Here is a 27,235-nt window from a genome sequence, read left to right on the forward strand (position 1 = left end):
AATAATGAAGGAAATGGATTACTGTTCCAAATGACCTCTCCAAATCATTTCACATCCTTAAATGTTGATTGTAACAATTTATTAGATTCTTCAAGTATTTCCTCATTTGGTTCAAATGTAGTTTGTAGATATTCTAATAAGACATCCAATGATTTTATTATTGAATTGGGAACTGATAATTCTATTCAAGTTGATCAAGAAATTTTATTGAATAGAAATGTGTTTAATAGAAACAAATTAGGAAATGATTATCAATCATTCAAAATTGGAAATGCTGAAAATCCCATTCCACCAACAATTTTAATTTCTCAAAAAACAACATATTCAAGTTGTGAAAATATTCTATTGGATGCAAGTGAAAGTTATTCCACAGATGGAAAACAAATTTCCTATAAATGGGAAATTGTATCTTCCAACATGATGACACTTCCAAACAATAATTCAAGCAAACTGTCAATCACCTATGACAGTATAAATGCTGGAAGTCATACTTTCAAATTGACAACTACAAGCCAAATTTTGAAAACATCCTCATCTAAGCAAGTCACATTCCAAAAATTGAATTATGCAACACCTGTCATTTCTATTGAAGGAAGTGACAGCCTTTCACTTTCAACAAGCTCATTGCCTTTGATTGTAAGAAAATTAATCACATTACCTTCTTGTTTACCTTCAAAATCTGAAATTATTGTAAAATGGGAATATTTGAGTGGAACTGGAATGGAATATCAAGTTGACTCTTACAATAACTTGAAGATTGTTAAATTTAATGATTTGACACAGTTAACACATCAAGTTAAAGTTTCATCATATTTGAAAGGCAAAGAAGATCAAATTTCATCAGTCAATCTTAATATCCAAATGACAGCTAGACCACTAGTTGTTAACTTGATCCAAATTGAATCAACAATTGACCAAGTAATAATTGAGATCGAAGAAATTGATTCTGATTTGCAAACTATTCCATTCGACAGAGAATGGTCCACCAATAATTTGAATAACAATGACAACATCTTACAATATCTATCATCTATCAAGAATAATACATTAACAATTACAAAATCATTAGTGAACGGTGCTTCTCAATTCGACATTTCATTAAGGTCAAGTAAGGTTTCCAGATATTCCACTTCAACTCTCTCCATTTTATTCCCAGAATCTCCTACACAAATTCCACCTTCAATCACACCAGCTAACTCACCACCATCAAAACTGAATAAGGGAACTTTATTAAGCGTACAAAGTATTGTTTCGAGTGCAAGTAACAATATTATTAGAGAATGGACAATGAATGGACAATCTATTCCTTCAGATTTGACAAGTAATATGAGAATGCAACTTTCCGAGTCTGATGAATTAATTTTGGACACATCTTCTTTGACAGAAGGTTCTACTTATCAAATTTCTTTCAAAGTTACTAATGTTGATTCTTTGTTGTCTGCTTCATTGAATCATTCATTTGTAATTAACAAATCACCAAAACCATGTGACTGTCAAGTGTCACCTTTGAGTGGTATTGCAATGACAACAATATTTACTTTCAATTGTCCAAAATGTCAAAACGATCAGAATAGTAATACTTTTGAATATGGTTTTATTGATGACTTTTCAAAATCCAACTTTCCACTTTCTAAAACAGAAGAATTATATCAAAAACTTCCAATGCCAAATTCTGGAAACAAATTAGATCTTTATGTCAAGGTAATTGATTCATTGACAGGATCTAGCTCCATAACAACCAAACAAGTTACCATTTCTCTTCCAGTTGTCAAAAGTTTAGCAGAAATCAAAGCATTAACGTCTTCTTGGAACCAAATAGCAACATTGGCTCCTGTTGGTGATTATCAACGAAGTGTTTTCAATACTGCAACCATTTCTAGAACAATGAATTTATTATTTAACAGTATAAGTTCAAAGAGAGATTTTTGTAATGGAAATGGACAATTTAAGGATGGAAAATGTGTTTGTAATTTTGGATTTACAACAAGAAATTGTAAATGGTCCACTGAAGATTTTGAATTTATTCAATCTTTAATTAGAGATTTATTGAATGATTTTATGGGTTCAAGTCAAATCATGACAACCGCTTCAGAATCAACAAATAGAAATTACATTACAAATTTATTATTTGGATTGAATTCAATTTCACAAAATTCTGAATATCTTTCTAACCAAATGGTCAACTCTAGTTTAATTTTATTGAGAGATGCTTTGGTATCAGTTCAATCAAGTACTGCCTTTGTTCTGTCTAGAGGAGATTTGGTCAACTTGCAAAATATTTTGAACTTGCAAGAAAATTTAATGGATGGTGAAAAATTATTGCAAACTGTTGAATTATTAGGACAAGTTTTATTGAGAAATGTTTTAATTGGTCAAACACCATTTAAATTTGAAACTAACAGTTATTTGACAGTTTTAAACAAACATTTCAAGAATCAAATGAATGGAATGAAATTCGAAAGTGAGATGGTGAATATCACGTTGCCATGGAACATTTCATCTTTCTTGAAAACTAATTCAATCAAGTCACCAATCAAGTACAGATGGAATATTCAAAAAAATACAGACACCATTGCAATTGCAAATCAACCTGGAAAGATAATATCAATCAATTCAGTTGCGAATAGTTTACAACTTGATCCTTCACCTCAATCTTATTCGAAATACTTATTCGACATTGAGATGAAACAATACGACAGTCAGGCAGCTTATGTTTGTGCCAACATTGGATCAGCATCATTGGAAACTGATTGTTCCATTTCTATCAAGAATAACCAAATAGCAACTTGTGAATGCTCTTCATTAGGATATAATCTTGTAATTCTTGAATACAAATCCATTGAAAATCATGTATCAACCTCCTCTTCATCAAATTCAAATATAATTGTCAAAAAACCTCCAACGAGCAATCCATTAATGTGGTTATTATTGTTACTAGTCCTCATTCCACTTACTGCCCTACTAATTGCAGTAATTGTATGGTTTGTAGTAAAGAAACTGGGTAAAGATAAGAATAATACAAGAAATCCATACATGCAAACACAAGAAAGCAGTTCTACAATTGAATTGAAGCATGTTTAATCTCGTTAATAATATGAAAAAGATTAGTTTGATAGGAGACGGTTATGTGATTGTGACTGAAACAACTCCGAAAGTGTCTAATTTGTGGAAATAAACACCATTCGAGTCATTCGAGCTCGTAAACCCATGAAGTATAATTTCTGTCTATTATTATTGTATTACATTACGAATCACCACAACATTGAAAAAACACAAAAGAATTCACTAAGAGAGCTCAAAATATCTGACATTGCGTTCCTTTCATTTTGGATTTACCTACCGGATAAGTTATAAAAATCGTTTTGGGATCACATATCATGAATTTCGTGTCATTGTGAAAATTCTACTATCAAGTCTCATAAAAAATGTTTCCACAACAAGCTCCACGGATTGTGGTAGAGATAAAACTTGGTAACACAGTTGCTCAATTGTTTCCAGATGGTAGCTTGAGTAATGGTTCAACCAGTATTACTGATTTCAGCGCAGTTGCACTAAACAAGCAAAACAAGCAAGTATGGGGGTTTGAAAATGACAAAGTTAAAATATTGTGCAATCAAAACCACGTTTGTAGTTATGGTCAAGTCAACCACTTGATAACAGGCAAGGGATTAAATAGGCTTCGTTCTCTTTACAATCTCGTAATAACAAAATATCTCCAACAACAGCCAAACATCACCGTTCCCAGAACCAATGCTGGTGACACCACACCAGCAACACATGATGCCTTCCAAAAGAAATTGGCTGAATTAGTTGAAAAATTCAAAACCAAGTATTCGAAACTAAGAGGTGTAGAATTCATTCAACCTGTTGTGTTTGGATCTTCTGTCCATGGCAGAGAGTTTAATGAAGATACAGTCAAAGATGTTGAAATTGTTACCATTTATGATGCTCCATCTCTTCATGCTTTACAATATGGAGTGGCTGGTTTGGGAGAAACGTCTTACTATGATGCTCAGTTGGCCTCCCAATATGAGTGTCTCAATATTTATGGAGCTGAATGTTGTTTTATTGAAGCAATCAAAACACCATGTGAACATACTTTTGAAGGAATTAGTTATAGTAATGAAAGAAGTGAATGGATTGAACTGCTAGTTCTTCAATTAAGATTGTTTCCAAACCTCAGACAAATCAGAGTGCTTTGTTGTAAGAAAAACCAAAATATCTTGTTGGGAAATGATATCTTCAATTTGATTGCTGCCAAGACAGAAGTAATTGTTTTCATGCATTCATCCCCAACAAATGTCATGTACAACCGTTCAGAAATGTTCAATGAGAGAGAAGCAAAAAAGAAAGAAGGACTACCACAACCATATAGTAAGGACTTTAACTCTTTCGTGACACGTGCCTCACAGTATACAGCTATCAATATTGATTTGAAAAAAGAAAGATCTAATATTCAAAACAAGGAACCAAGTGGAAAGAAAACAGATAACACAACCAAGCCACAACCATTTAAATTCGAAAGGTTCTTTTCCTCCAATAAGTGGAAAGCTCTAGAACCGACTGAAGAGACAAGTAATCTACACAGAGACTGGAACGAAGTGTTTGATTCACGTGAATATAGCACTATCAAGGAATATTGTGATTATCTCACTTCAAGACCTGGCCAGTGTCAATTTGATAGTGTATTACTATTGATCAATGAACCAGATAGAAATTTGAGAGAGGAAGTGGCTCAACACATTGAACTAAATTGTGATTATTACCAAGAATATATTGATGAACCATTTGAACAATACATTCGTAAAGTTCGTGGAAATGATTGGGGAGATAATATCACACTAAGAGCTATATCTGAAGTATTAAGTGTGAGAATTATAGTTGTTGATGAGGATGAAGGAACAGATGATGTTGTTTTGGGTCATTTCTTTGAAGAAGAAATTGTTTTAGGATTTGTCAATCAATCTCATTACATCCCACTGATCAAAAGAGAACACATGCCTACATATCATCATTATGGCACTGCCATTGAACAACAGAGAATGATTTCTGCTGAACTTACTGATGTTCATGAAACAAGTACTGATGGTGGCCATTACGATTGGCAAACCTCTCAATTACCATCCAACCAATCAACCCAAAATGTTCCAGATGAAGGCCAAGAAGGCAACTCCAAAGAAGAGAGCTATATTGAGAGAAACCCCCATAAATCACACACACAAAAAAAAAGTTCTAACAGAAATACTAGAAAGAATCAATTCAATCCTGCTCTTTGTGTATTTATTACCAATCTATCCTATTCATCAACATGGAGAGAAATTAAGGAATTATTTGATGGAGCTACCTATGTTAAATTATTCAAAAATCAAGATTCTGAACAACACAAAGGATGTGGTTATATTCAATTCAAATCCAAAGAACAGAAAGATGCTGCTTTAAAATTGAAGCAACCAATATCACACAATGGAAGAAACATTAAGATAAGAGAATATGAAAAGAGAAACAACAAATAGACAGCACAGCAGTAACAAAATTAACAATTAAAAATATTAGTGGTCATTAAAATAAACAACCATACTACCATGTGTAATTTCCCAAGCCAATTTCAATTCCCAACAATAAGGTACTTCCTTAGAAATTAATGCAATTGAGCCATTATCCTCATTTCCAATTATTAGAAAGTTCAATTTAATGTCATCATCAATGAAAGGAAAATAGGTAACTGATAATTTATCCCCTTCATTTTCTACTCCAACGTGACACTTTTCGTCCTTCCAATCAAAACTTCCTTCAAATACAGAGCCATGCGCCTCCAAATTACATGAGACAATTGACTGGTTTTGAGATATTTCAATATAGTTACTAGTGGCAACTTTCAAGGAATCTTTCACTTCGTCTGATAGATATTCTGATGATAATACCATTTTTGAAACATGTTCTGGAATTGATTTGAGAGAACTTGAAAAATTATTCGAAACGAAATCTGAAACGATTCCACAAACAAATTCCAAATGTTCTCTCTTTTCATATTTCATCATGAAATAGAGAGTATAAACTGGATTCAATGCTTGCAAGATTTGTGAAATTGTCATTTCATCTCCTAAATATAAACATAATTCGTATAATAATTCTAAACTTTCAAATGGCTTTCCAATAAAATAATCTTGTAAATCTAATGGTTTAACTTTCAGACTTTCCAAATATAATTCAAATATTTCAATAACTTTTTCTGATTGAGAAATAATGTTTTTTTCAATGCCTGTCATGTCAATTATCAAAACACCATCTTGGTTTCTCTTACAATTTTCTTTCCAATTAGAGCTCAACATGGTTGACAAGAAATTTGATCTTTTCAACAATTGACTTTCGAATAAAAATTCATTTTTGGAAAATTGAATCAAAACCTTCTCATCCGTAACTGAAATGTCATTCACACTTTCCATCACATTATTAGAAAACATCAATCTTCCAACATTTTCAATTGGATTAATCAAAATCTTGACTTTGGAATTCTCAATTAAAACTTTCGAATACCATTTCAATTTCTCTTCTTCTGTGAAAAAATCATTGACAATTTCAAAAATTCTGTTAAATGATGCAAAATGTCCACAATTAAATGCCATGATGAAATATTCCAATGATTTTACATAATCATCATAGTCATCATCTTCGGCTCCTGAATAAATATTCCCTAAACCTATTAAGGCATTGACGCAATTCAATTCAGCAGCTTTCGAATAGTATTCCACTGCTTTTGCAGTATCATAGTTAACTTTCATATAAAAGTTTCCAATAGCACATAGAGAAGCTGGATGATCTTGTTGAGCAGCTTTCATATACCATTCTAAAGCTTTCGAATAATCTTTTTTAACTCCCTTTCCCTTTGCAAACAAATTTCCAATACAATATTGAGACTCTGCACTATTTAATTCAGCAGCTTTCGAATACCATTTCATAGAATTTTTGTAATCACTGTCTGAAGAATACAAGGAGCCAATCTTCAAGATTGCATTCAAATGATTATTTTCCATCGATTTCACACACCATTCCCATGCATTGTCCAAATCTTCTTGGCGATTTAAATAAAAAATATAAAATCTAGTGAATGGATGCTTAGCTGTCATTATGGAAATGTCATTAATCAATTGATCAAATAAATCGGAATGAATTTTAATTTCTTGCTTCTTATTTTTGATATTTTCCAATAATTGCTCATTCCAATTTATCAATTTTTCAATTTCTGCTTCTTCATATTTGGACACCAACTTTCGGTCAGTTTCTTCTAGTTTAACTTTCTTCAAATCTTGTTGTGATTCTCCCTCACCCACTCTTTTCATATTTTTTGAAGAGAGAAAGTTGCCGAAACCTGAAAATCAAAAGATTACAATAGAACAATTTTAGAAGGTGACAACAAAAAAAAATACCCAACAAGCTCCCTCTCATTAACCTCTTGAGATTTTTCAACAACAATAACCGTTTCAGTTGATTTTTCTCATCATCGGAACAAAAATTTGTTGTTTTTTATATAAATTAAAAAAAATTTTGCTCATCACACAACACAGAAAATGAATATTTTAAAAAGTAATATTGTCGTGATGATGATGGTGATGATGATATTTGGACTGCTGTTCATGACATTGGGAACGTGGTGTGCTAATACGGTAGAGTTTGGACGTTACTATCCTATTGAACCATTATCTGAAGAATTGTTTTATAAGGATTTATCTCTGCCTCAAGTGAGTGTCACGATTCAGTATAGAAAAGATCTTGTCGTGTCTAGTGGACAAATAATGCTTGATAGAAATTTGATTGTTACTGATAGAGTGTTGAACAGTTCGAATTTTGTTGATTCTTCACAATTGAAATATGAAAGTATGAAATTATTAGCCATTTACGAGTTGGATTTGGCTCGATTGACTGCCGTATCCGATATTGAACAAGAAGAATTGACAAGTATCATGTACATTACTATTCAGTGGACAAGTCCACTCATGAACACAAATCCCGAATCAATGATTCCATTAATTTTGAATGAAAACTATGATAGAGCAATTGTTCCATCAAATGTCTCTAAAATTCTCGGAGAACCATCAAGTGTGGAATTTAATGTGGAATCTATTGAGAATTATCTTGGAAAGAAGAGATTAGTTTTTGCTTTGGGAGGTTATTCTAAACCTATTGATGCTGTTTTTGGGACTACGTACGAAGTTGAAGAATTTCCAAGAAGTTTCTTATTCAAAAATCAATTGAGAGATTCGTCCCAGTATTTACAAATTGAAATGAACAAACCAGAATTGGTCCAATCCTTCTCTGTAGAAATGTACAATGAAAAGGAATCTGTAGTATCTGGATTATTGAACTCTAATTATACTACACTTTATATTTTGAATGTGAATCAACAAATGTTTGGAGGAAAGAAGATTTTTTACTATAATAGAAAGAAGGCCATAAGAGATATTGATGATAAGTTGGTAATCATCAAACCAGATACTGTCAAATTATTTTTTAGAACTGTTGATGGATCATTTAAAGGAGTTTGGTCGAGTTCAACAACTACTGTCACTTGTCCAGAGTATGGAACTTACACGTGTACAGCCTCAAGTGAATTACCAATCTATGACACAACAGAAGTAGGAATTGTGGCAGAAATTGATGTGGAAGCAACTAAATTAATTATTGAAAATGGAAATTCAACTGATAATTCAACAATGGCTACAAATCTTTTGGATGGAACATTTATTAATTATCAACCAATTTCTTCAACTATTCAACCACATTATCAAGTAGTTTTGGATGGATTTCAAATTTTGAAATTGAAAGATGTCAAAATTTCAGGTAGCTCCACTTCCAAAGTTGTGGTTTATCAATCAAATGGCACTCCATTCCCAAATGCCACAATGTATGACAACCGATATGAATTTTCATCATCTGACACTTCTAAATCGATTGAATTGAAACATAGAAGTTTTTCCAAAGCCACTTACTATCTCAGAATAGTCAACCTTGATGAATCTCAACCAGACAACACTTGTTATATTACATTTTCTGTATCTGTCGCTTCATTTACAGATGACAAGATTACTCCAGAAGATAATGGCCCAATTTATCCATATATTTTCATTGGAGTATTTGGTGGAATAGTTGCAATTTTGATTTTCATTTCAGTTGTTTATATTTTATGGAAGAAGACCAAGAAACCTAAAAGAACTATGTCTAACAAACAATTCCCATCTGTCTCCTCTCAAATGTCAATTCAAAGCGAACAAATTATTTCAAATACTCCAAGTGCTGTAGGTTTAGATATTGAACAAGGTAATCAATCAACTCAATATTATAGAATGAATGAATAAAATTTTAATGTAAAATTGAAATGAGTAACATCATGACACTAATCAACATTGCATTCCAAATTTGTTGAACTGCAAAACTGACAGCTGGTATTTGAGTAAAGGTTCCAAAATTTTGCACATCTCCAAACATTTTAATATAACATCCACTACAGTTGGCCTTATGTTGACCTAACCATCTAGTAGTATCAAAGAAATCACCAAAAAAGGCATGTGCAGTATTATTCAAAATCATGTCCCATCCTTCATCATATCCTGGAATTTTAACAATTCTTGCATTCTTAAAATTGGCTAATAACCAAGCTTCATAGGTTGTACCTGTTGGAACAACTACAGTATACTTGGTAGTGTCTAATTGCGACACATCAGTAATCGTTGTATCATTTTGATAGGTATTTCTCAAGAAACTCTTTGAACCCATTCCATATGGACCTTAATTATCGTTGTAAATTGAAAAAATCATAATTCACTAAACTTACATTGGAAATGAACAACTTTAGCTCTGTCAGCGTTATGATTAGTGGCAGCAATAGCAACATCACATTCTCCACTTTGAACTCTTTCATTCAATGATGAGAAATATCCTGTAGATGTATCATAGGTAGTAATCACATAGGTCAGATTTAACTTGTATTGTTCATTCAAAGTACTAGTCAACATCTTTGAGGCTGACAAGTGATAGGTCACCCAAGGTTCTCCTGCCTCCTTGTCATAACAATAATTGATAACAGATTTGTTAAAAGCAAAGTAAGATGGAAAGGTTGGCTCACTTGAACAGTCTGGCAATAAAGTTGGGAGAAAGGCCTTTGCTAATGTGTTTGCCCACTCTGTAGTTCTAATATATTTGAAAGTTGCTGCGTCAATGGCTTGGACAAAGAGAGGATCCGCTAAACCGTGGACTGTGTATGTGGAAAGAAAGAGAATGAGAAAGATGACTGAGATTAGTTTCATTTTTTTGAAGTGTTAAAAGGTAGCAAAATGATAATGTAAGGATCATGATAGCCACATGCGAAGTGTCACTATCTTGTGTAGGTTCTTACCAAATCCTTTTGAAAGTTATTTGTAAATCTATGAAAGGTGACACAAATTTGGTATTTAACCCTCAAAAGATCATAACATCCCTTTATCTTTTATATCCACCAGTCAATTAGGTCTCAACCAATTTATATTTCACATGCCAAATAATTAATAAATAGTAAATTTGGTTATTAAAGAATGTGCACTATCCATTGTTACTATCGTTACTCGACAAATTCAAAGAGGATAGTGCAGTTACCAATTTACAATAACTCTAAAAATTGTAATTGTTTTTGATATTTTGAAATTATAATTTCAACAATATAATTGAATTGAAAGTGAAATGATTTTATATCTTTGCAATGCAATCCATAACTTCTCTATCATTAAAACATTGCACAAAATGTTGATTTTGAGCATTATTGAGATTTCCTCTTCCCATTTTCTTCAAACATGAATTCATGGCCTTGGCACACAATAATGATGATTGACAATGTTCGTATTTGTATGTTTTTACCATTTCCTTAAATGTATCCTTTGTTATATTTACATTATTTGGTTCAATTGTTGCTTGAGCTTGATATTTGAGACATGGATTTAATTTATCTTCCAAAATTTTCTTCTTTTCCTCTTCAGATTCAGCAGCATTTGCCGAGTTAGCTGCCAATGTATTGAATTTACCCTTCCAATCACTATTTTCCAAGTAATATAATAATAAATTTAATTATATTTAAATAATTAATATTAAATAAAAATTAAATAATTAAATAATTAAATAAACAACAAATAGATCCAACACAAACCTTGGTAAATTATCAAAGAGTTTTCCACTAGTAGCATTCTTAATCTTTTCTTCAATAATATGTCTAACAACTCTAGTTTGCATACATTCAGCATTCTTATTATTTACTCTATTATATAATTCCGTTTCTTCTTCAGTTTTCTTTTTCAAATCAGCTTCAGCTTGCTTATCAACAGGAGCTCTTCTCTTACCAGAGGCTTGCATACCAGCAGCCAATGCTCTTGCTTGTTTTTGTTGGAGCATATCATGAACAGCATCAAATTCCGTATAACAAGGCTCATTAGCAACTTGTCTCTTTTCCGAAGCTGTATACATATCAAATCTATTAAAATACTTGTTCAAACAACTAAAATAATATCCTGTTTTAAATAATTTAGCTGAAAATTCCATATTTTGAGCACTGAGAGCCATTCTATAGTCGGCTAAAGGAACATAACATGGTGATGAATTAATAGTGTGGAGTTGGAACATATCTTCCAATGGTCCTTTTTCTTCTCTCTTAAACCAAGACATTCCGATAATGATGATGATGAAATATTAAAAAAATTGCAAAATTGATGATGAAACTCCTTCCGAGGTGGATGTTGAAAGTTTTTTTTCAAATTCAATTTTAAAAAAAAAATTTCCAATCAATTTTAAAAAAAATATTTCGCTCACTTGTCGCATTGATAAAGTCAATCATTTTGTTGTGTTGATCATGATTGGCTAGAGGAAGGTTGTTATTGTGTCTGAGACTTTTTCTGTTGAATTAGTAGTACAACAACAAGGAAGAATAACACCATGAATTTTAATTAATGTTGCTAATTTTAATAACAAAAGGACATGTGGAAGTAATAGTGAATGTCCATCATGATGACTTTGATTAGACTCTACTTGATATTCATAATCATAACAACAACAATAGCTACAAGTTAATATTTATAATAACAAATAACTATTATTTAAACAATATATTGCTTGTAATCTTGATTGGAGTGGAAGAATTCATACTTTTTCAAATCATCAGCACTACAAATCTCCTTCTTCAACTCTTGAGGAGTAACTTGATGCAAAAGTGGACGGTAAACTTCACAATCTCTTCTGATAAAGTTGTGAACTATACGAGCAGTATCTTCCTCTCTCTCCATAAAGAACAAGTGTTTAGTATTGTTGAGGAGAACGTATTGGGCCTTATCATTCTTGGAGAAGGGAGTGTGGAATTGTGGGAAACATTCATCGGATGGTACAGTAGTATCAAACATGGCCCAAATGATGAGAGTATTCTTGTTCATGGAGGCAACATGTTCAATTTCATTCTTACTATCATTCAATGGAAAGTGTCTATTATCAGCATGTTATTATTATGAAAATAGTTATTATGGTTATGGTAATAGGAACAACAAAACTTACTTGTAGGAATTCAAAAAGCTCTTTGTGAGAACATCATGATCTTCTTGTTCCTTCATCTCGAGAGCAAACTTTAATCTCTGCTGGGTAATGTCATTCTTCATATCAAACAAGTCGACTTCCATCTTTTGCTCATAAGTTTGAGAGGAATCAACAGCATTATACAAGAGACTTCCCAAGAATGGTAACTTGATGAGACCAGCTCCTGTTGGTAATTTCCATACACCTCCTGCTGGTGAGAAGAGAATCAAGGCATCCACCATATCTGGATGAGTGTGTGTGAATTGAGTTGCCAAACAACCTCCCATACTGAACCCCAACACTGTTATTTTACAATTCTTCTTTACAACAGGTTTACTCAATACATAGTCCAACAATTCTTTCAATTGTCCAACAAAGAGTTCTCTATTTTGATCATGATTTGGATTTGACGATTTTCCTCTTCCGTAGGCCTCATATCTCAATATGGCCAAATTATCATCATGGAATCCTCGTGATGTATGTTCGGTGGTTGGATTTCTTTCCTCATTCAAACATTCCCCAACGTAATCCTTATCCATTTCCAAAATACGTTTTGACAATTGATAATAACAATAGGTATGAGCACTATGCAGAGAAATTCCTCCCAAGCAACAAACAATATTCTCAATAGGAGCTCCACTGCTACTTTCCAAATCTACAATACCCTCCAAGTGTTGCTTGCTGCTCAATACAAATGCACTTCTTCCATGAGATGAAGGTGCATAATGAATCACTTCGGGACAAACATCCTTCAATTTATGATGATATGCCTTATTATCTACAACAATTTGTTGAAACTTTACATCATCACCTGGTGCACTAGTATCATCAGAACTTTTCAATACTACCATATTATCTCTCTGAATATATATTTACACTATGAAAATAATAACAATATGGATGATTAAGATATTGATTTTTTTTAGATTTTGAAATTAAATCTGATGCCCCTAAAGTTCATCATCAATAATTTATTTACAATTATCATGATTCAATTATTCAAGTTCCATTAAGGATGAACACCAATAAATTCAATAAATTGTAAATAAGCGTTCAAATTTCAAGAATGGAAAGTAATAATTGTTTCTGCTTCCTCGCGCTTATTGGACGCAATAATCCATCAATAACACCGAAAAAAAAAGCAACAACATCAAACTCTTCCAAACCTTTGAGAAAACACAATCATCATCATGGATTCGCCCTTCTTTTCATCATCCCTTTCCCAGATGATATCGAAAAATGAACAATTACATCAACAACAACATTCTATGAGAAACAACAATAACAATAATACTACTAACAGCATACTGAATAATAGTAATAATAATAATAATAATTGGAATGCTAATAATTTGATGAATCAATTTTCGGTCAATCAAAATAGCCTTCAACAAAATCAACAACAACAGTTAGTCATTCCTTCCTTTAGTGATTTACTTTCAATGGGTAGTAATAATAATATAATGTCGAGTAGTAGTAATAACATGTTCATTAGTCAAATGTCAACAAATAATAGTAATAATAATGTAAATCTTGGCAGAAGAGCAAGTGTAGTTTCGAATAGTAGTAATACGAATATGAATAATAACATTGGTAGTAGCAGTGCACCACAAGTACTTTCTTCTTCATCTTCTACGAATAGTAATGAAGCAACTAGCTCTTTTCAAGTTTCGAATAATGCAACTGGAGAAGAATCATCACAGTTTCACCCAATTTCGTGTATTAACTGCAGAAAGGTACACAAAAAGTGCGATAAACAATTGCCTAGTTGTGCCAAATGTGTAGCTAAAGGAGCCACTTGTATAGTAAGTAATTAGTTCAATTGTTTCCATTCTATAAGAAATATTAGTATGAAAATCCAAAGAAAAGAGGAAAAGGGTCATTAGCTTACCCACACAAAAAGAAGAAACTTGATATTGTTCAACAAGAGGATGATGCCACGACCACTGTTATTCATCAAGAAAGTCCTTCTGCTGCAAACAAATCTCAGAGTGGATCTAGCTCAACAATTCAAAGTAATCAACTATATTCATTGAGAGTAGTGAATTTAGTGGAATTGTACTTTACTTTTATTTGTGCTGGACATCCATTCATTAGAAAGGCCAAGTTGGAGTATTTCATTAATAACTTTTTGATTTATTTTGAAAATGAGGTGAACATTGATCAGATTCATTTTGCTCCAAATGAATTCATTGAAAGCATTGGAGAATTGAAATGTATATATGCATTTTACTTGTCAGTACTGGCACTAGGTCATCAATTATTGGCAAATACAGAAACATCAGATGGAATTGCTAAACTATGTGAAGTTGAAATTGCAAAATTATCAATTGAATATTATTTGAATTTCTATTGGGCTTGCTCCACATTCCATCTCTGTATTTATTATAATGGAAGTGGCGTGCTTCAAAAAGCAAGATATTATGTTAGATTTGCTGATTTTTATTGTTTAGAATTCCCTAACATGACAGATATTATTCAAAAAAATCTAGTCAAGAGGAAAGTCTTCTCAGTTGGGTATTATGGAGATTCTATCAATGAATTTGCAGTATTTTTCAAAAACATGCCAAATGTATTTGAAATTACATCAAATCTCAAGTTGGAAAATATAGTTCTCCCAAATACATTAGAGTATTTACAATCAGCAAACGTTACTCCACAGAATTTCTTACTTTTCAGACAAGTGATTGATTTTTCTTTTGCAGTCACTACTCAATACAGAACAGAGCTAATGAAAAAGATGACAGATTGCCACTCCCCTCTATTTTTCACTGGACAAATAGTTTTGAGATTAATGGTAATGAATGGCTTTAAGCTTTTATTCCTTTTAAAGGTTCCAGAGCATGCCAAACAGATGGCTGAAGAGGTGGCACTCAGAATTACCTTATTGGCAGATCATGATGTTTTCACATATGCTAATGGAGATGTTTCAATTAGTATCAAGACTGCCTCACGATTCCATTTGGATATTTGTAAAGATATTGAAGAAGGAAAGAGAACGAATAATGCAACATTGAAAACATCCAACGGAAAGGGATTGAATGTTGACTATTTTTCAATTTTGGAAAAGAATCTCAAAGCAATGAAAATTCATACCAAGAAATACGTACGTGTTCGCAATGAATGCAGTGGAATGATGAAAGAAATGGAGGAAATGTTGGAAAGACATAGACAGCGAAGAAATTTAGCAATTACTTTGGATAATCATTGCCAATCATGGATAAGTCAGGGCGATCAGTTCCCAGACCAACAAGATCCTGTTTTGTCATCTGTACTGACCTACCTCAATGAATTGAATCAACAAATGCCAAAGCAAATGACAACAACACCTCAGGAAGAATTTGATTCAGAATGGAGAGATATTTTTACTGATTCTCTTCTCTAATAGATTCCCAATATCTCTTTACAATGAGATACCATTTGTTTCACAACTATATCTTCAGGATTATCCCTTTTAAAAGTTTCGAATAATGTAAGAGCCTTCTCGATATCATTTTTAAAGAATAGAGAGCATGCCTCATTATAAATCTTCCATTTTTGCTTCCTTTCCTGTTCTCTCAATTCATATAACCATTCATCTGCTGCATGTTGCGTAGAATCACCCAATTCGTATACTTTCTGTTCGAATTTCAATGTCAAATCGTTTTCCAATAATTCAGAGCTGTGTGGCAATAGAGAGCTATACTCATCAACCATCAATGATTGAATTTCAGCAATGAATCTTGTATGATATAATATCTCAACTGCTTTGTGCACTTCACTGCTAATTAGAATTTCTAAATTATAATATTTGGTCAATTGTAACATTTTTGAAAGACTCCAACGAGCATTGGTGATGAGAGTGAAATTTTTCACATCATTGGTTCCTATATTTCCACACAGCACTTCCTGCGTAGTAACAGCTACTCTAAATCTGATATTTTCTATTAGATTCTTGAAGCTATCATTTCTAATTAACTTGTTGGAAGCCATTAACCATTTCTTATCTCGAGTAATTTTTAGTTTTTCAATAATTGACCTGGCTGCTTGAACTCCCTTCTCCTGGTGTTTAGGGTGGTTAGCTGCTGTGTTAAAAGTGATGGAAATTGAATCATTTTCAAAATGTCCTAACAAGCCACCTTGAATTTTAGTGACACATGTCAATTGGTCGAAAATATCTGTCAATAAATGGATACTTTCTGAAGGAGGCATTTGAGATATCAGCTCTGAGAACTCATCTATCAATACACAAACAATAGTTACATGTTTCTTATCCAAATATAACGAAAATAATTGCTTTGATGTCAGCTGTCCTTTAAATAAATTAACAGTGCTTCTGATTGATGTCCTCATCGAGTCCATAAGTGAAGGATTGACAGCCACTGAGTCGTGTTCAGCGCTTACTTTCAAATCTCTTGATTTCTTCATAATTTCCATCTTTTCCACTTGATTCAACAAGTGTTGTGGAATAAACGAACGAAACAGACGAATCTGATTCGTCATTTGAACGAATTGCTTTTGTAATGTTCTCACCTCTGAGAATTTACTCGTTTTAATATCCAAACTTTCCATATCCATTCTCGAAACTGCCTGAAATTGTTCAATTAAATTGTGGAATGGTTTTACAATTTTTACAGAAACAAAAATGGAAAGTGAAACTGCAATGCAAATTATTAAACAAGTTCCAATGATTGAAACTATTAATCCAATTACCAAAGATCCAATAAAGTTCCATTGAGGTATTGAAAGTACAAAAATCCAATCCACTCCAGTTTCGGCACAGAATCGATTAATGTAAACGAAATCGTCCAAATGTTCGATTGTGATTGCATTGTTGCAGGGTAAACTTTTAAAGTTATTTCGAGTTTCTTCCAAAATTCTATGAGATAACTGATTAATCTTGTCATCTTTGATTGTAAAAATAGTATTTCTCTTGACAGAGCTGTCAGAATTAATTTCTGTAATTTTTAAATCTTTTCTGTCAACTGTTACAAAAATTTCAATAAGAAAGTTGAAAAATTAAACATACCAGCTACGAAATATTGCTTATCAGTTTCAAAAATAAAACTCCTCGATCCATCAATTGATCCAATTTTGGAAATTAAAATGTCAGAAAATCCACTGACAGTCATGTCAAATCCCAGATAATAATCAAATGAATTATCCTTCGATTTGTTAAAGGAATAGCAATATAACAAGGTAAAGAACGTGTCAATGTTTGGCGTTGTGACATCTACATAACTTCTCGAAAAAACTAATTGATTTGGATTGGCATTACAGCTGTCAGTTAAATCTGACAGATCGACAGCAGGTATTACACTTGTAGGTTGATTATCCAATCTCCTTTTACAATACGGATATTTTTCCAAATCAGAATCACATTCATAAAAATACTGAGCTACCAATGACATGTTTAACCAATTGACTGACGTGCCAGAATAGAAAATTCCCAAAGCATTTCCACTAGGCTCTCCTATATACACCGTAACCACAAATTCCTTTCTCATTTTCCATTCAGATAAGAATGATTGATAAGTGACTTGTTCGATTTGTTTCGAATTTTGAAAATCTAATAAATATAACAATTGTCCTTTCATTACATCCAAGGAAATCGTTGCTTCGACCACTGACTTGGTAACAGACGAAACTATATCAGAAAATTGAGCTTCCCTTTGACCAATCGTTCCTTTGATGGCATTCGGAAGTAAAGAACTCATCCAGACAAGTGACAGGACGAGAATACTTGATATAACGAGCAGGGAAAGTAGTAGAATGATACAAAATTTGATAGAGCTAAAGAATTGGTAGGGTTCATGATTAGTTTCTTGAGTTTCGAATAATGATGAAGGAATATTTTGAGTTTCTTGAGTTTCTTGAGTTTCGGAAAGATTAGGTGTTATTTGATTAATCTTGACCATTTTTTTTGAGATGAGATTTATTGATAGATTTAAAATGTTGAATGATTAGTTTTATGATTTCTTGTCAGCACCTTTCAAATTTCCATTTTCAGATTAAGCGAAAAATCAGTTAGATTCGAATAACAATTAGTATTTACATTGTAGTTTATACAAAGAGTTCATATAAAGGAAGTTTTCAATTCTTGCAATTTTTTACAATTTTTGTAAACAATTTTTCAATAAAATTTTTTAATTATTTCACAAATTAATGACGTCCAACAATACACTCAGCAATTGCTTCTGTCAATTCTGCAATATCTTCAGGTGCTCTACCAGAAAAAATAAACAAATCAGATCTGACAACTGTTGAATCTCTGTATTCAGCTCCAGCATTTTCCAAATCTTGACGTATGGCAGGTGCTCCTGTCACTTTCTTTCCCTTAATCAATCCAGCATTGATCAATAATGAAGAAGACATGTCAATTGTGCCAATCATGTTTCCATAATTGTATGTTTTTTGAATTAGAGAAATAGCATCGCTGTCAGTTCTCATTGTGGCAGTTGACCAAGCTCCTCCTGCAATAAATAAGGCATCATATTGCAAAAGGTATGCTTCCTTGAATGTCTTGTTGATAGAAACAACTCTGTTTGCACGAACATATTGACATGAAACTATTTTTCTGTCAACTGTCCAACTTGGTCCAACAATGTCGACAGTTGCACCTCTGCTTGTCAAATAAATGTATGGGAATGTTAAATCTACCTCTTCAAAACAATGTGATGCCATAATTGCAACACGTGCTCCTTGAAGAATTGTTGGAAAATGCACAATTGGCTAATTTGACGTGTTAGATTAATGACAGATGTGTTAAAACTTACTTGTGAAATATTGTAAGCAACTCCTCTGAGTCCTAACTTATCTTCTTCATCAAGAGAACTAATCAGAGGGAAAATATTGTTAATATTCTGAGCAGAAATGCATACTGTCAAGAATAGGAACGCAACAATGATAAAAGTGAGTTTTGACATTTTTTTTCAAGTAGAAATTTGCAAAGGTTGACAGGAAGAATCCAATTTGTTGTTGTGGAGGATACTGGTCCATCCTTTAACTGTTACTTGAAGGTTGGAAAATATTTCCTATTTTGTAAACTGTAATCCTACCTTAAGATTATTCTTTCACATTGTCAAAATCCTTGATAGAATAAATGGAACAAGTATCTAATATGAAATCTCGCATGTAGAGAAAGTTTTTAGCATATTTTAGGCATTTCTTATTGATTCGAATAGCCTTTCTTATAAATGCCTCGTTAGTCGAATAATCTGATTCAATTAAGGAAATGGCAAAGTCGTCATCGTTCTTGATTGCTTCCAACATGATATCTTCATCACATCTTGCTTTTTCTAACTCTTCATATCTCAATGAATGAAATTTCGTCAAGTTTCTAATTTTTCCATAAATAACTTCCTTTGACGAACCAATCGATTGGTGTTTTCTCATCCAAAAATCAATTCCAACACGTGGAATCCAAATATCTTGTTCATTATCTACTTGTTGTGGAAGATTAGTTGTCAGTTGTTGTTGAACTTGAAGAGAAGCAAATTTCAAAGCATCTAGATTTTGGTCAACTGCACTTTTTACAATATCATAATCTGATTTGAATTTCTCAAGAGTAAATTCTAAAGCAAGAGGGTGGTTTCTAATAGCTGTTAAATTAATGAGCTCGCTGTCTAGAAGAGGAGGTTTAACAAACTCTAACGCTCGTCCGTCTTGGTTGACTGCGATCATTACAATTGTTTCGTTGAAACTCTTGATGGAATCATGAGCATATTCTAATTCTAACCCATTTTTCTTGACCAGTTCAGTGACGATGAGTTCATTATTATTGTGAGCTTTCAGATATTTTAGAAATTTCGGATAAACTTTCTTCTTGATGCAATTCAATACGAAATTCACTTCCTTCACTAGAGGAGTAATTTCCAGAATGGAAGGTTCTTTCAATACAGCTCTAGTGACTAATTCTTCATTAGTTTTCAATGAAACATCCACAAATCTAATGCAGTTTCCATTTAGTTTTACACATTTCAAAGCAAAATCAAAGTTTCGTCTCAAATCTTCATGAGCAAATGTCAAATTTACAGGTTTAATCTTCACTGCCTCATAAATCATCTGCTCATCCCTACAAAACTCTTCATTCATTTCGAATATTTCCTTAACTAATTCTCCTCCACCACTTTCCAAAGCTTTCAATGCAACTATTCGATTCTTCTTTAATTTTTCACTCAAAAATCTATACGAATCACCCTCACTCTTCACAGCAGCCAACCCAAACTCAAAATCATCTTTAAACTCAACTGGCATTTCTCTAATAAACAACCCAAATTGACCCAAACATTCCTTTATAAAAATTCGATCCGTTATCAAATCTTGTGGAATTTTCTTCATCAAATACTTGGGTCCATATATTCTAGTGAGAGAAAACGCCAAAATCTTTGTGTATTTCATGGTTTGTAGTTCGTGTGATGATTGTTGGAAAACTGATCGGAGGAGAAAACTCTTGAAAGTTTGATCGAGAATGAGTTGAACGGAAGTTTCGTCCAAATCATCTTCTTGATGTGAAATCATTTTTTTTGAAGCTTGAATTTGTTGAATTAAACACGGTGTTATTAGTTGGACTAACATTCTTTCTATTTATAAGCAATTTCCTATAATTTCATGTTCATAATCTTGAATGAACACTTTACAATAATTTACAATTCTGTTTTATAAAAAAACGAAAAATTTCAATATATTAAATTGTTTAATCGTACTTCCTCCTAGTGCGTAGTGCTATTCCGTTGTTTGATCATCCTTTTGGTTCAAAATATCCCGCTTCAAGGATTCTTTATTCGAAACTCAATTACAAAAAAAATGTCAACACTTCAAAATCTCTGCAAACACTATCTGACAGCTCTTGATTCTGCCTTTCAACAAGCACTTGATTATTATCAAGAAATCAACGATCAAACAAATGGTTGGGTCAATTACAAAACTACACCTGAACAAGCTCAGTATTTCATTAACAAGAAGAAACATTCGTATTGGATTTGGATGGGAGAAATGAAGAATGTGGAGATTCCAGAAAGTATTGCCAAAAATTCAAGAGATTTGATCAAGTATTTGGATGAGGAAAGTGAACGAAAGTTGTGGGATGAAGAATTTGTATCAGGTGTAAAAATTCATGACAAGATTGAAAAGAATTGTAACGAAACTTGTAAGAACGGAAGTGATCATTCTGATTTTAATGTTTATTATAGAGTTTTCACAGTAGGATCCAAAGCAGTTTCGAATAGAGAATTCGTCATTTCTAGAAATATTTATCAAGATCCAAAGTTGGAAAATGTAACTTGGATGTGCAATCAAACACCTTTAGATTTTCCAGATTATGAACACAAGAAGGCACCTACAAATTCATCATGTGTTAGAGGAACAGTTCATGTCACTGCTTGGAGATTCGAACAGTTGAAATCTTCCATTTCTGGAAAATCTGTTTTTAACATTTCTGTAATTAGTCATTCTGAACCTGGTGGATGGGTGACTGCTTCTTTTTTCAATAATGGAGCAGGAGATCGTCCAGCATCAGCCGTTGTGAGATTAGTCAAATATTTACAAAGTAAACAAAACTAGTTTTCAATTTTTTAAAAAAAACCCAAAAATTTTACGATTTTTCATCATTACAAAAAAAAATGAATGAACAGGAACCGATTCTCTCCACCACAGGTCGTCTCGCCAATGCTCCCTACAAAATCTTCGATTGGGATCAAGAGGAGCCTCCTCTCTCTCGTGAAAAAGCCATTGAAAATCTAATGCAAGCGGAATATTACAACTACACTGTTGAGGAGATTATCGAGGAAGGTATTGATCCAAATGAATATGGAAGGGCAAGGTTTATTTCCGAAGCCTTGATCATGATGGAAAATACGGGTGATGATGAGAAGGAAAATCAAGTAAAAAAACAACCATCAACAATAAGAAGAGAAGATGATGATGAACCAAAGTTTTGGAGGAGAAGGGACTTGTTGATTCCTGGACAATCAATTCAAATTCCTTCAAAGATTACGACAGTGCACTTGTTGAAGGAAAAACCGATTGAACATCAAGAGAAAAGTGGTGATGATTATGATAATGATTATGAGGAAGATAATGAGGAAAAGGAAAGCCAGGATGTTGAAACAATTATCAATCAAGATCGTTGTATTTATATTGGAAGTTTACTATCCCGAACAGAATGTAGTGATTTGATTGATTCCACATCAAGATTGGGATATGCAGAAATTGATAAGGAATATCCAAAGGAATATCGTAATAGTGAGAGAGTTTTGGTCAAGAGTAAGAAACTTGCGGACATGATTTGGTCTCGAATTGTTCCATTCTTGAAAAAGTCTGATATTGATGGTGTGAAACCTTATGGTTTTGATAATGATGGTTGTTGGGTTCCTTGTGGAATTAATGAAGTATTGAGATTCAACAAGTATAGTCGTGGAACTTTCTTTAAACCTCACACTGATGCTCAATTCGTTAGAAATGATAATGAAAAATCAATCTTCACAGTGTTGGTCTATTTGAGCGACTCTTCTGCAGCTACAACCCTTCTGAAAAAGGTTGGAGAGAAGATTGAGGATGATAGTATTTCCTTTGATTTCAAAAAGTTGGCATCCATCAAACCAACAGAAGGAAGTGTTGGTAAGTTGAATAGATTAATGATTCTAAATAATAATTTAAAGCTATTTTTAACCATGATCTCTATCATGACGGCCAAAAACTATACTATGGATCAAAGTATGTTGTGAGAAGTGAAATCATCTTCAAGAGAATTGATAAGGATAGCATTTATAGAATGGATTATAGAAATAGTGAAGAATTCAAACGAGTAAAGAACCTCATTGATGATAGCTACGAGTTGGAACGTCAAGGTAATTTAACTCAATCCACCATCAAATATATCCAAGCTATGGACTTGCAGACATCCTTGTCCCACTCCATTCAAAGAAAATCAAATAGAAAATTGAGTTTTATTGAAGAAAATCTTCCTGAAGAGGTATTCGTTCACATATTTAACTATTTAACGGATGAAGAAGTTTGTACGAGTGTCATTCCTATCAATTCTGAAATTAATTCAATTGCTAGAAATGAAACCATGTGGGAACAAAGATTTTCAAAAAAGTGGGGATCTGAAACAATGGAAAAGTCAATTCTTGATAGAGTCATTAGATATGAATATGATGAAAATTATGAACCTACAAATGAAGAGAAGATTGAATTTCATAGTAAGGAAAATGAAATTATCAATCTTCTTCAAAAAGATACTCACGATTGGTATAATGCATTTTCTTGCAGATCAAATATGGAAAAATCTTTCAATGCTGTACTTTTAGATCTTGGGCAGCATACTTACAAGTATGGATTAGCAAGTAATAATGCCTATTGGAGATCAATGACAGCTGTCGGTGAACCTAATCATCCTCACTTTTATTTACCATCCTATGGATTTGACGATGTTATAACAGGAGATAGATTTGTTCAAGCTCAATACCATTGTAGATTGAACAAGTTCTTTAACTCTAAAGGAGTACCCAAGAAGAAACTGCTCAAAATTTTCCTTTATCAGCTCTATAAGGAAGATTTAAGAGTTAACTTACAAGAACACCCTCTTCTTATGGCTGTGCCTCCTCACTGGGATAAGGAATACTTGAAAAAGGTGGAACAGGTTGCAGTAAGTTCTCTATATTGCAAATTATATTTAATTTCATTGATAGTTTTCTTTAGGTATTCCAGCAGTTCACTTTGTGGACTCGTTCAAGCTACTTGCATTGTATTATCAAAAACCAACATCCTTAATTATTAGTGCAACACCAAATGGATCGACATGTGTACCAGTCATAGATTGTGAGTCTAAGACTGCATGTATGGATATGAATGTGTTTAACATGTACGAGGAGTATAGGAATATGAATGAAGATATGCGCTATTATGAAATGACTTTCAGAGAGGAAGTATCAGAATTTTTGAAAATTGCCCCTTGCAGTCCGAGCCAAGATCAAAAAGAATTTAATGAATTTGTACAAAACCTTGAACCTTTCGAATGGACTTCATACATGGTTTCACCAATCAATGAAAGAGCCAATATTTCGGAAATTTTCTACTCTCATGTATGGGAAAATGTCCAAAAATCAATCACCTTAATTCGAAATAATCAATCTCTTTCCAATATTGAAAAAGATCAAATTCTAAACAATATTTTAATTGTAGGTGGATTCTCAGCATTAACAGGATTTAGAGAAAGAATTAAGAAGGACATTTTGGAATATCTTGGACAAGAATACTCTCCATCATTTACTTTTAGAGAACAGAAGGCTGATTATTCTGTCAGAAAAACAGGTATCAAGGTCAGCATTGTTGGACAAGATATGGACGTAGTTGGAGGAGCTAGAATTGTTTCCAATCTCTCAAACTTTAGAGAAATTTGTAGTTACAATCAAGCATATAACAAGTATTAAATAGACAACCATTTATTAAATTATATCATGTAATATTTTCCAGACAAATTGACATTCTATTGAATTGTTTCGAAATAGTGATCATGGCTGGAATTTTAACCGATTTATTTTGAAGGTGTGTGATTTACAAATTCCCACTTTCTCTTTCTTGGAATAGTTACTGGTTCTGTTGTTTCCAAAATTGGTTGGTATTGGATATTTTCATATGCAGTTATATTTTTTCTTAGTTCTGCCCTTGCACTGTTTTCATAGTCGTTTTTGTTGATGATAATTACATTATATTCGAAATTACGACAGAGTGGCCTAAAAAACTTTCCTTGAATTTCTAAATAAATTCTTCCTTTGTAGTTTTTGCATTGGGGATATTGAGAGATGATATGGATTGCACGATATGCTGTTTCTTTTTTTGGAAAAGTAATAGTTGAAGTTCCAAGCAACGTCAAATCTCTACTTTTTTTAGGTTTGTGTTTACCATAAATTAGCATTTCAAAACATAATTCAGAAGAATTTTTGCTACAAATAATTTTGAAATCATTGTGAACTGTTTGAATTTCGCTTTTGCTTGGCAAGATGTTAATGCTAGATGACATTGGCATTTGTTGAGCGGTTTGTTGATTTTGAATTTGTGAGACGTTTTGCAATTGATTTTCATATGGCATATGAATTAATGTTGGTTGCCGATTCCAGAATTGAGTGTTAATTTTGAAACTCAGTAACTTCATCCTGATAGAGGATAGTTGAGAGTGGTGAGAATATCGAGGGACTTGAGGCAGTGTTATTGGATGTAACTTGGTGAGTATTATCGGTGATATCTTCATAACGAAGGAAACAAATCATCGTCATCATTAATTTCATGAGTGTCAGCTTGTTGGTGTTCATACAAGGTGCAACTGAGTTTTTATACTCACATTCTCTTATTTTAGATTTTCATTACAACTCACAATTATTTTTAATTTTAGTAATGGATGATTGTTAGGTACTTGGCCACGCTCACGTTTATTTTTAATTTTCAAGCATAATCAAAGTCCTTGGACAAGAATCGAACACGTGGTTTCTTCCTTGACAATCTACAGTGTTTGACCTTTCGAATAATGGTGTGTACCATTAAAATTGTCTAACATTTTAAAAGTAGGCAAAAAAAAATGCCTCCATTTGCTTCTCACTACAACCTGCTTCATTCAATAAATCATTTATAAAATTATGAGTACATACAATATGAAATAAATCATCAACTTGTTTAAATGTGAAATACATTCTAATTCTTTAATTATTAATACTTCAATGTTCTAAACATTTTCTACATCTTTTCCGATGTTGTTACATCATTCCATGATGAGGAAGTAAAAAAATTCAATTTCAGTCCAATAAAGTTAAACAAGTAATGTAATTGGTATGTATCGAATTTCTCGACCAATAAACACTAAATAAACACATGAGGTGGAATACCAGCAACTAATATTAATCTTCGTGTTCTAATAATTTAATGACTAACAACAAACGAGCGTGAAAATATTTATTTAAAATGAAAAGATTTCACAAGAATCAGGGTCAATGATGGTCAATTGACTCATTTTGGAAGTTTTGGAGCTTTCCATGGACCTCAAGCTATTGCTGATTTCTTCCAAAATGTTTTATTTGGACAAGTTGGCGCCAGAAATCCACAATTGACTTCACATGTTATTCAAAGAATTGACGAATCAACAATTTATAAATTGGGTAAAGTTCTGGTGGAGAAATTGAAGCTCCTTATACAGTTGTTTGGACTATGGGTCAAGAAGGAGAATATAAGATTAAAATTGATACTTTCTAACACTTTTTTGAATTAGTTTACAAATATTTTTCAATTGAAAATTAAAGTTGCTATAAATCAACAATAAGGAAAGATTGTCGTACAATTCAATTAATAATCATAATTAGTAACCACACTAAAATGGAAAGCAAATTCTCATTATTCGAAACTCAAAAAAAATGCCACAATTACATGTAAATCCACTGCATCCTCCCAATCACACCAGAACAAGAGGAAATTCAGGTCCAACTCACCATCATCACTCGCACCACTCACACCATCACCCAACGTCAACACATCACACGAGACAAGTCAGTAATCCATCTCCACCTTCTAACAGCAGTCCAGATAACATAATTAAATTTATTTCTGATGAAGATGAAAAGCATAACTGTACAATGATCGGATATTCATTTGCATCCTTCTTGGTGTCAACTTTATTATCAGTGACATTGGCAGTTGT

The 27,235-nt window shown here is 32.7% G+C and overlaps 13 protein-coding genes across 13 annotated transcripts in view; 6 read left to right on the plus strand and 7 right to left on the minus strand.

Annotated features, from left to right (window-relative positions):
- NAEGRDRAFT_71476 (uncharacterized protein) overlaps window positions 1-3,081 on the plus strand; it is a gene marked incomplete at both ends in the record, with an annotated part of 5,210 nt that extends 2,129 nt beyond the window's left edge. Inside the window, one exon of the mRNA XM_002673249.1 lies at window positions 86-3,081. Within this exon, the coding sequence (XP_002673295.1) occupies window positions 86-3,081 (2,996 nt within the window). The remainder of the gene's footprint in view (window positions 1-85) is intronic.
- A 344-nt stretch (window positions 3,082-3,425) lies between these two features.
- On the plus strand, window positions 3,426-5,513 carry NAEGRDRAFT_71477 (uncharacterized protein; the record flags this gene model as incomplete). Its single annotated transcript, XM_002673250.1, has 1 exon — window positions 3,426-5,513. One exon carries the CDS (start codon window positions 3,426-3,428, stop codon window positions 5,511-5,513), a length of 2,088 nt encoding a protein of 695 aa, XP_002673296.1.
- A 1,025-nt stretch (window positions 5,514-6,538) lies between these two features.
- NAEGRDRAFT_71478 (uncharacterized protein) lies at window positions 6,539-7,337 on the minus strand (the record flags this gene model as incomplete). The annotated part of the gene is made up of 2 exons (XM_002673317.1): window positions 6,539-6,585; window positions 6,698-7,337. 2 exons carry the CDS (start codon window positions 7,335-7,337, stop codon window positions 6,539-6,541), a joined length of 687 nt encoding a protein of 228 aa, XP_002673363.1.
- A 453-nt stretch (window positions 7,338-7,790) lies between these two features.
- Window positions 7,791-9,350, plus strand: NAEGRDRAFT_71479 (uncharacterized protein; the record flags this gene model as incomplete). The annotated part of the gene is made up of 1 exon (XM_002673251.1): window positions 7,791-9,350. The coding sequence occupies one exon, from the start codon at window positions 7,791-7,793 to the stop codon at window positions 9,348-9,350; it is 1,560 nt and encodes a 519-aa protein (XP_002673297.1).
- On the minus strand, window positions 9,336-10,298 carry NAEGRDRAFT_80943 (uncharacterized protein; the record flags this gene model as incomplete). Its single annotated transcript, XM_002673318.1, has 2 exons — window positions 9,336-9,779; window positions 9,827-10,298. The coding sequence occupies 2 exons, from the start codon at window positions 10,296-10,298 to the stop codon at window positions 9,355-9,357; spliced, it is 897 nt and encodes a 298-aa protein (XP_002673364.1). The 3' UTR covers window positions 9,336-9,354.
- A 308-nt stretch (window positions 10,299-10,606) lies between these two features.
- NAEGRDRAFT_80944 (uncharacterized protein) lies at window positions 10,607-11,679 on the minus strand (the record flags this gene model as incomplete). The annotated part of the gene is made up of 2 exons (XM_002673319.1): window positions 10,607-11,056; window positions 11,168-11,679. 2 exons carry the CDS (start codon window positions 11,677-11,679, stop codon window positions 10,714-10,716), a joined length of 855 nt encoding a protein of 284 aa, XP_002673365.1. The 3' UTR covers window positions 10,607-10,713.
- Window positions 11,680-12,086: 407 nt separating this feature from the next.
- NAEGRDRAFT_80945 (Alpha/beta hydrolase domain-containing protein) lies at window positions 12,087-13,424 on the minus strand (the record flags this gene model as incomplete). Its single annotated transcript, XM_002673320.1, has 2 exons — window positions 12,087-12,486; window positions 12,556-13,424. The coding sequence occupies 2 exons, from the start codon at window positions 13,422-13,424 to the stop codon at window positions 12,108-12,110; spliced, it is 1,248 nt and encodes a 415-aa protein (XP_002673366.1). The 3' UTR covers window positions 12,087-12,107.
- Window positions 13,425-15,480: 2,056 nt separating this feature from the next.
- On the minus strand, window positions 15,481-18,470 carry NAEGRDRAFT_58996 (adenylate/guanylate cyclase; the record flags this gene model as incomplete). Its single annotated transcript, XM_002673321.1, has 2 exons — window positions 15,481-17,510; window positions 17,582-18,470. 2 exons carry the CDS (start codon window positions 18,468-18,470, stop codon window positions 15,955-15,957), a joined length of 2,445 nt encoding a protein of 814 aa, XP_002673367.1. The 3' UTR covers window positions 15,481-15,954.
- Window positions 18,471-18,714: 244 nt separating this feature from the next.
- On the minus strand, window positions 18,715-19,478 carry NAEGRDRAFT_71485 (uncharacterized protein; the record flags this gene model as incomplete). Its single annotated transcript, XM_002673322.1, has 2 exons — window positions 18,715-19,284; window positions 19,329-19,478. 2 exons carry the CDS (start codon window positions 19,476-19,478, stop codon window positions 18,715-18,717), a joined length of 720 nt encoding a protein of 239 aa, XP_002673368.1.
- Window positions 19,479-19,617: 139 nt separating this feature from the next.
- NAEGRDRAFT_71486 (uncharacterized protein) lies at window positions 19,618-21,072 on the minus strand (the record flags this gene model as incomplete). The annotated part of the gene is made up of 1 exon (XM_002673323.1): window positions 19,618-21,072. The coding sequence occupies one exon, from the start codon at window positions 21,070-21,072 to the stop codon at window positions 19,618-19,620; it is 1,455 nt and encodes a 484-aa protein (XP_002673369.1).
- A 285-nt stretch (window positions 21,073-21,357) lies between these two features.
- NAEGRDRAFT_71487 (uncharacterized protein) lies at window positions 21,358-22,113 on the plus strand (the record flags this gene model as incomplete). The annotated part of the gene is made up of 1 exon (XM_002673252.1): window positions 21,358-22,113. The coding sequence occupies one exon, from the start codon at window positions 21,358-21,360 to the stop codon at window positions 22,111-22,113; it is 756 nt and encodes a 251-aa protein (XP_002673298.1).
- A 179-nt stretch (window positions 22,114-22,292) lies between these two features.
- NAEGRDRAFT_80947 (uncharacterized protein) lies at window positions 22,293-25,024 on the plus strand (the record flags this gene model as incomplete). Its single annotated transcript, XM_002673253.1, has 3 exons — window positions 22,293-23,169; window positions 23,211-24,199; window positions 24,243-25,024. The coding sequence occupies 3 exons, from the start codon at window positions 22,293-22,295 to the stop codon at window positions 24,981-24,983; spliced, it is 2,607 nt and encodes an 868-aa protein (XP_002673299.1). The 3' UTR covers window positions 24,984-25,024.
- Window positions 25,025-26,951: 1,927 nt separating this feature from the next.
- The window catches only part of NAEGRDRAFT_71489 (uncharacterized protein), a gene marked incomplete at both ends in the record, with an annotated part of 698 nt that continues 414 nt past the window's right edge, over window positions 26,952-27,235 (plus strand). Inside the window, one exon of the mRNA XM_002673254.1 lies at window positions 26,952-27,165. Coding sequence (XP_002673300.1) covers window positions 26,952-27,165 — 214 coding nt within the window. The remainder of the gene's footprint in view (window positions 27,166-27,235) is intronic.

The sequence above is a fragment of the Naegleria gruberi genome (assembly GCF_000004985.1).
Source record: "Naegleria gruberi genomic scaffold NAEGRscaffold_47, whole genome shotgun sequence".
In the NCBI taxonomy this organism is placed as follows: domain Eukaryota; phylum Heterolobosea; class Eutetramitea; order Acrasida; family Naegleriidae; genus Naegleria; species Naegleria gruberi.